The 8,310-nt window shown below is 34.8% G+C and overlaps 1 protein-coding gene across 10 annotated transcripts in view; it reads right to left on the bottom strand.

The window, feature by feature from the left end:
• Positions 1-494: 494 nt before the first annotated feature.
• The window catches only part of LOC126457568 (nuclear receptor coactivator 7), a 799,075-nt gene continuing 791,259 nt past the window's right edge, over positions 495-8,310 (bottom strand). For all 10 annotated transcript variants that reach the window (XM_050093982.1, XM_050093983.1, XM_050093984.1 and 7 more), the window contains 2 exons: positions 4,565-4,734; positions 495-2,423 (listed from right to left, as the gene is read on the bottom strand). In XM_050093982.1, coding sequence (XP_049949939.1) covers positions 2,288-2,423; positions 4,565-4,734 — 306 coding nt within the window. In that variant the 3' untranslated portion in view covers positions 495-2,287. The remainder of the gene's footprint in view (positions 2,424-4,564; positions 4,735-8,310) is intronic.

Here is an 8,310-nt window from a genome sequence, read left to right as displayed (position 1 = left end):
TGTTGAGTTGGAAAAAAAACACCCATTAAAATAAAAATAATCTGGCAGTAATACTAGCTTCAATAACTTTTACATTAGCACTTTGCAGAAAATTAAGTGATTTATGCGAGAATTAATATCAAAACTTTTCTGATTCTACAACTATGTGAACTTGAGATGAGACATTACTACCCATTTATCAAAGCAGCAGAAACTAAAAGCAAAAAAAAAAAAAAAACAACTAAAGGCTACAGCTAAATTTCTAACACTGCATGCCAAAGCTGACATTTTGTATGTGTAGGTTTTGTATGTGAACAGTTCTAGAGTAAGGGTTCCTGGTCTAAGTAAGTTTGGTTGCTGCATGTGTAAATCAGTCTGAGAAATGTCTAAGCAAAATCACGTTGCATGTGTAATTATCTGAAGATCAGATAATAATCACTCATTTACACACTTTGTACTAGTCAAAAAAATTGAAACCAAGTTCAAAAGGAAAATAAAAGCAAATGAAGCAACCATTTATGGCCACTGCAAGAATAAATTTAATTATTTTCACTGTACATTATTATGAATATAATGGCAGAAAACAAGTACAGAAAACAGCACTACATCAGTGTAAAAAAATAAAATACCACATTCATTCACACACAGCAACAATGAAGCAGGAAACAGCACATCTCCCACATATTCAACATATTTGCATTTGCACACAATTAAGGCAACACTAACAATTTTATACAGTATCCGTTGTATGCATTAATGGTTTGGCAAGCCCAAAGCATTAAGTCCATTTTAAATACTAATCGAATATCAAGGCTGCCCGCAGAATGCTTTGTATTTTCCACATTTCTTCTGAGGTGAGCAGTTCTTAACATTTCTAGATTATAATATTTACTGCAATTTAAGATTACATTTTCCAGCAAAATACAGAAAAAATATATATTGAAGGATAGTGTCATACAAATATATTGATCTAAACTATAATATTTCACATTTTCATCATTATACTTGTCATTTTTGTGACCATTTCTACATACTGAATTTTTATTTTGCTAATAGAACATAATGCCTTTTTGTGCATATATGGCATTTGTAAACTTCTATTTTGTATCTGTCGATAATTTAAAATTGTTTTAGACAATTTGTGGTTTAACAGTCCCACTGCTTTAATGAAGTTGTTTGAACAGGCTTTTTCTTTTTTAAATCAATACAGATATTTCCATGAACACAAAGTTTTACCAAATGCGAAACACTGAGAGAACAGTGTCAGATATCAGAAAAAATTACTGGTAACTGTACTGTCCATCTCATCAAAAGCTTCCAAGTTGTCAGTCAGTTGGTATATGAATGGTAACTTCACACCAGTCTTTATTAAATAAAATATTCAGAGCAGCACAATTTAAGTTCATACAAATCTGGTAATTTCGAACTTTTACTGTGATATGTGATACACTAAATTTCGTTGTTCCTAATGTCTGATTTTAGTGATTTCATACAATTAGCAAGACACACAATTTGAAGTGTGCTTGAAATGTTACTCCTCATTGACATCAAGAAATAGTCTTCACTCTTCTATAGATTAGCCTCTTTCAAATACAGAATGTTCACCTTCTGCAAGTACCAATTAATTGAGAAACATGCTGCTGGCACTTAACAGATTGATCTAAAAGTAACTCGTGTAATCATCTGCAGTCTAAAAAATCATCTTCCAGAACAATGGTTAATTCACTTTCATTTCACTTTAGCTTGACAACTTTCATTACTCACTGTTCAACAGCCTAACTGACCAAAACAGTCTGCTCTTAAGTATAACCATGCACTGCATATCTCACCAGATGTTATTCAATAATTCTGAGTGATCTGTTACAAATTCATTTCCTATTTCACAGACAGAAATTACCTGACTAATCTCTTATACAGCAACTGTACACTTACCAGACTACAGAGTTACAATTTATGTACACTGTACAAATTCTATGCATTATCCTTGTACTAATTTCCATTATTCTTCTTGGAAGAAATATCACCCTTCTACATGATACATAAAAGCATCCTAGTATTTAAATATTCCACACAAAAATACAAAACATATTGTCTATCAAACAAAGCTGTTATTGGAGCCTGGTGACCCCACACATTTTTCCAGATCATGCAGTCCATTATCAAGGATAAACTTTTAATAAAACTGCACGTTAGCAGTTGTTTTCAATTACACTTTTTACAAAATAAAGCTGGCAGAAACACGCATTCAGTATTTTCAAATGTCATTCTGTTTGCATTCCTAGAATCTGAGCACTTTCAGCAGCACTGTTCAGATGAAAGCCCAGCATTCCAAGGTCTTCACAACGAAGTCTTTCTGTGGCGTCAAAGGCTCATTTCCGTAAGTACTGCAAGGCTCTGTCCGCCCCTGATAGAGGTCACCATCTAACCATAAACCAAATTTTCCACTGAAAAGAGACAAAGAAACAGACTTTAAATATTTAGAAATCCACAAACAAAGCACTAAGTCTACATTTTACCAAAGGAGAACACCTATTCCCTGACCGTTCTTCCCGTTAAGGCTTTAGCAAATTATTTTTCAACTCCACTTAATATGACAAATTGTGTTGTGTAAATCTTTGCACTAAGGAGAACTTTAATAATTAGGAATACCCAAGAACTAGACTAGAAAATGAAGTTAGTTAATAAATGGCATAAACCGGATTTACTTGATCTCGTAAATGTAAATTAAAATCAACCTCTGAATGATTGATTATTTATTTTACATTTTTTGCACGTACGCCTTCAAGCTGATCTCTTCTGCAAACGACATAGATAGGTTGTGTAGAATACAACATAACATTTACACAGTTACGGTACATACATTTGTCTTGATATTCTAATTATATCAGATGTTACAAGAGAGGGCAAGCAGGTTAGAATTCACTGAATGAAGACAAACATCTATTTACTAAGAATGCTTTCAAGTTCCTTTATAACAGATTTGGTTCACAAGGTTTCAACACTTGTGGCAGCTTGTTGAACCATATCTGCCCAGTAATATAAGGACTATTGTCAGTTATTTTTAATTTTGTCCTCTGCCTGAAGTAGTTCCCCTTAATTCTAGTATCATAATTATGTGTATCACTGTGCTTATTTACTTTTTACTATTCAGAAAAAAGTATAGTAAGTTTATACAAATTCAAGGAATATACTGTTAGATATTTATGTTGGACAACAGTTTCACAACAGGACTTTGTGGATTTTAGTCCATGCCTTAACCTAATGGCTCTTCCCCGTAGAACTAATATTCTGTTCAGGTGCAGGTCTGCCGCACAACCCCACAGTTCAGTACCATAATTAAGGAATGGATTAACTGTTCCATAGTAAACAATTTTTAGTGTGTGGATTGGCACAATTTTTGCCAACTAACTCACAAGATACTGCCAATTTTCTCACACAAATTAGTAATGCCGTTTACCCAGTTCAGATTTTTGTCCAAGTGTACACCAAGAAATTTAATGTTATCTGTTTCTGCTGATGTAACACCACAAATATTGTTTATTTCAGCCTCACGAGAACCAGTTGTTTTAAGTGTTAGTAACTGGGATTTACTGATGTTGGTGTTTATACCCTGATGTAGAAAATATGTGGTTACTTCCATCACAATCTTAGTTGCAACTGAGTGTAATGTCTCCAAGACTTTTTCATAAAAGAAGAGGGAGTTTACTAGGTGTGAGTTGAAGGGTTGTGTCACGTTTGCGAGGACATCTTTTAAGCAAGAAAGCAACTACTTTTTTTTTAGCAAATGCTAACACATCCTGCAGTGAATGCAGCAGTTGTCATGAATGTACAAATACACTGCCACAAGTTGTGACTACTTCATTTGTTACTAGTTTTGTTCATCAGACTTGGTCCTCTTCAGATATTCATCGACCTGACAGCAACATGCTGCAAGCTTAAAGCTACATGATGTGGAGTGGAGTCCCATGCTTTTAACATGTTGGCACCTGGGCAATGACCATCTGAAGAGATTTGGCAGTAATAAATCCAATAATCAAAATGTGTGGCAGTTTACCTGTGTATTAATAAATACTTTTTCCGAAGTTATTACTATTCCAGTTTTATTAGCTACAGCTACAACAGCGTACTATTTAAAGCAACAAGACACTTTAATGTGGAAGTGTTTGCAAGCCCCTCCCTCCCCACAACTGGACAAATTTTCTTAAAATCTATGATGTAAATATTACACTCCTGTAAACCTCTGTAATTAATGTCGTGACTGAGTATTGTGACAACTTTTGCATACATACTGGAATATGTACATACTGCTTTTTGTACATGTGTGTACTAAGTAGAACATGGTACAGGGAGGTTGCTGGAAAAATTTAACAAAAGATGTAACTGCAACATTATGAGCAGTGAGGAAAAAACTAACAAAAAATTATCTCAGGAACGTGGACGTACTGAGAATGCTCACAGATTCAAATATATACAAGGAAATCAAGAAAATTCTAGCTTGTGGATATGCGTATGAGTAAAATGCTCTTAGCATGCTGTTTACATGTATAGCTTATAAATTAAAAATGGTTTCAATTTTAGTACTTACTCGCCAGCTCCAATTGAAAGGCTTTCATTGTTGCCTTTTATGAAATACAGATTGTCTCCTGTCCAATTGAACACTTGGAACTCTGGTGTAAATCTGAAGAGAAGTGATTCTCCTGTTCCATAGAAGTGGTCACTCACTTTCAGGGCACATGATGTCAAGGCACCAAATACCTGTTAACAGATTTGACACATATTAAATAAAAACTACACTACTGTTATTCTACAAATGTGTTTTCATCACCTATCATGCAGTCTTCCTACAGTAATGTTTTATTAATATCCTGTTGTTGGAATATTTCCATCTCCAACTTTTAACACAGTATTTATTTTTTGTAACTTTAATGTAATTTCATTGTCTCACAGCTACTATAATCAGATAGTTTAATATTATTTGCCTTACACAGTTTGTTTCATATCTAAGAAGTCTCCTAACTACCTGTGCTTTCTTTCCTTTGAAAATAATGTCATTGTAACCAAGGAAACACTAAGCCATCAACAAGGGAGAAACAGTAACTGAGAACTGAGAACTGTAACTCAGAACACAACAGCACATTTGAAAGCAACGACACTAATTTACTAGGTAACATATCTTTATCTCACAATCACAAATAGCCACTATAGCTATAGTTTATTGTTAATACAGTGTACAGATCACATTCCCGTAATTTGCTTGTACTTTGTTGATGTTTATCTCTATTTGTTGCAGCTCTTTGAGGATTGTCTCCCTCTATTTCCTCTAGGGAAAACTATGGCTGGACGAATTTTATTTTTTGTGTAGTGCACGAGTTTAGTTTTTTTGTGACCAAATTCTGCAGTAATGCCAGTGGTGAACTTTACTGCAGAGTATCAGCTAAAAACAAGCCTTAAATAAAATGATGTCTGTGATAATGTATCTAATACTACTTTACAAACTATAGTTGGATTTAGAAATCAATGATAAATCACTATTGCATTATATCATCCTGCTCTTGTTGGGAATATTTCTGCCAGGAACAAACGTTGGGCATTATTAACGCTAGGTGCCCTTGAAAACTATTACACATGAAATCAAATTTTGATCATCATAAATTACTTCCCAGTTTTTTCTTCTGTTAGGTCTTACTAGCACTCCCTCACTCTAACTGCATGATGGAATGGAAAATACTTCATGTTTGGAGATATCAATTAGCTCTATTGCTGAAGAATGGCACTCAGTTATCCAATGCAAGAGTCAACTACTTGTACTGTGTGGAACTTTACTTCACATTTTTTTATACACAACTGCATCTGTTCCCTTGTACTAAAGTAATATGGCATTGATTTTTATCATACTATGCACATCTGCTTAGTTTCTGTGACTTCCGAACAATGTTCTGCTGTACAAAGTAGACGAGAAAAATCTAAATGTATGTTCTGTTTTTATGTTAGGAGCTTTTTACAATTTCATGAACAAAAATGAATGAAGTTACCCTATGTGCTGTTGAAGCTGCTATTTTATTTTCCCCGTTAATTGTTGCAGCTGTTCCTGTATTTGTTTGCCAGCTCTGACTGAAAATATTTACCCCTAAAAAAGGCCTACTGAAAACACTTTAAGTCACAAAGATTTCACAGGAAATGCTTTGTTAACTTTGTTAATAATTGCTGACCAGAAATACACACATATAGATCATCCTGTGTATCATGCATGATGGGGAGATGCATTACTCTTATCACTGTGCGATTGATCCAGCTTAATGAGCAACTATTCAAGATTCCACATATCACTGAATACTTTATACAGGGCTTCCTGTATCACTCAAATAGTGACCATCTTCACATCACTGTGAGAAGCATTCTTACTTATATGCCTGATGTCATCCCAAGTAGCTCCTGCCTGAACACTTTGTGTTATTTACAAAGTATTTGCCCACCGTTATGGAATACTGAAGGTGTTGGAAAGTTTAGATCAACATTGATAGACTTGCAACAACTCTATGACCTCTTGCTTGATTTGGTAGGTTTTATGACAAAAGTCATTGACAAAATTCTAGGCAAAAAAAGACGAAAAGAAATGGCGCAGATTACATTTCATAGTGAAAATATCAAACAGGATAAGTAACACTTTGAAGGCAATAGGTAGTTGCTAGTTCAGTGCATCAGACAAACAACCGGACATCACTAAAAGCAGGGTTTATAATATCATATGCCCAAGTGTCCGTCTTGCTACATTGGACAGATTGGAAAGTCAATCTGCACCAGGCTTAAAGAACACCACAGAAGCTGGAAATTGAAGAATCCCAATTCAGCCTTTGTGGAACATTGCCTTAACAATAACCACAAATACATAACAGATGTATACGTTTTACACAGAGAGGACAACGGGCCTAAACTCAACCAATTAGAAATTTTAGAAATGAAAAAACAGATGTGTACATCCCCATACCTATTATTAAACGGGCAAACCCAAGTCAATTATTCACCTCTTTCAGATGATATCACAACTTCGGGATAGAAGTCAAACTCTGGACCTCAATACATTAGTAGATACAAAGTTCTTGATGCTAATTTGTCAAAAACAGGTTTTAAGCCCGTGGCTGTGTACAAAATATAGGCTGACTGTTACACAGAAGATTACAGCTACCACCCACTTTTTATAATGCTACTTATTGAAACAGTGCTGTTATTGGTGTCTAACTGATAGGTTCATCTTCAGATGGCTTAATCAAGTTGTAAAACACAAACTAGCCATCTGAAAATCAACCTATCGGTTCGAAACCAGTAACGGTGCTGTTAGATACATAAATAGCATTATAAAAAGTGGCTGGTTGCTGTTATCTTCTGTGTATGAGTCAACCTATACAAAGTTCTTGGCTGATGCTTAACTTTATTCCTAGTTAGGTCTAGTCACATTAGTGTAATTGCTGAATTGTGTAATTCCATATTTGTCAAAAATGGTCATTGAAGTAATTTCCCATTAAGCCTGTGATCGATACATTAAGAAGCTGAGATGACTATCTTTGCATTATCATCTTTGGAATCAGTAATATACTTGTAAATGGGCTTATAACCCAAAACCTAGGTTGTGCAACAACCTAGGTTGTGTAACAATAGTAAAATTAGTGAAAAAAGGCAAAAAAAGTCTTTGTTGAGTTAATTTACAATGTTTCACCAAGAATCCACAGTTGATTCAATTAAAATAAAAGGTAAATATTTCACTGCATGATACCGCTGGAACTCTGCAGACACACACAGCCCTCTTCTCTTAAACACTTCAAGAATTACCTGGTTGGTATCGTGGATAGTTTTATTTGAAGTCTTAATGCCAGAAGTGAGTTTCTTTGGCACTGGCATTCCCTCCAAGTGAAAAAGTATTAGGAGTAGTGGACTGAGGAAATTAAGGCAAACAGCCTGAGGTCATGGCACAAACCCAGCTATTCCCCCTCCCCCCAAACTTTACTACACAGAGTTTGACTAAATAGACAACAAGAAGAGCTCTTCTGTTATCTTTTGTTTAAGGACAAAAAAATTGCGAAACCTAATGCTCTTAACAGTTTAATGGAATGTAGGACAATTTTAACGGCATAAAATGAGATACTGCCTATTTTGGGGTGGCGAACTGAGGAGGAGGATATTTTCTGAAAGCTTAGCAATGATTACAGCCTTTTTTGTGTTTGTTGAGTACACAATGCCTGAACTATACAGGAAGTTTTTATCTTTCCTCCTTCCATCATTTACATTCCCTGGACTATGAAGTAACATTTTCTTATTCTAGCGAGGTTGTCGGAGATA

The sequence above is a fragment of the Schistocerca serialis genome, chromosome 2 (genome assembly GCF_023864345.2).
Source record: "Schistocerca serialis cubense isolate TAMUIC-IGC-003099 chromosome 2, iqSchSeri2.2, whole genome shotgun sequence".
Lineage (NCBI taxonomy): Eukaryota > Metazoa > Arthropoda > Insecta > Orthoptera > Acrididae > Schistocerca > Schistocerca serialis.
The sequence above is the reverse complement of the archived record's forward strand: the minus strand, read 5'-3'. Positions and strand labels throughout refer to the sequence as shown.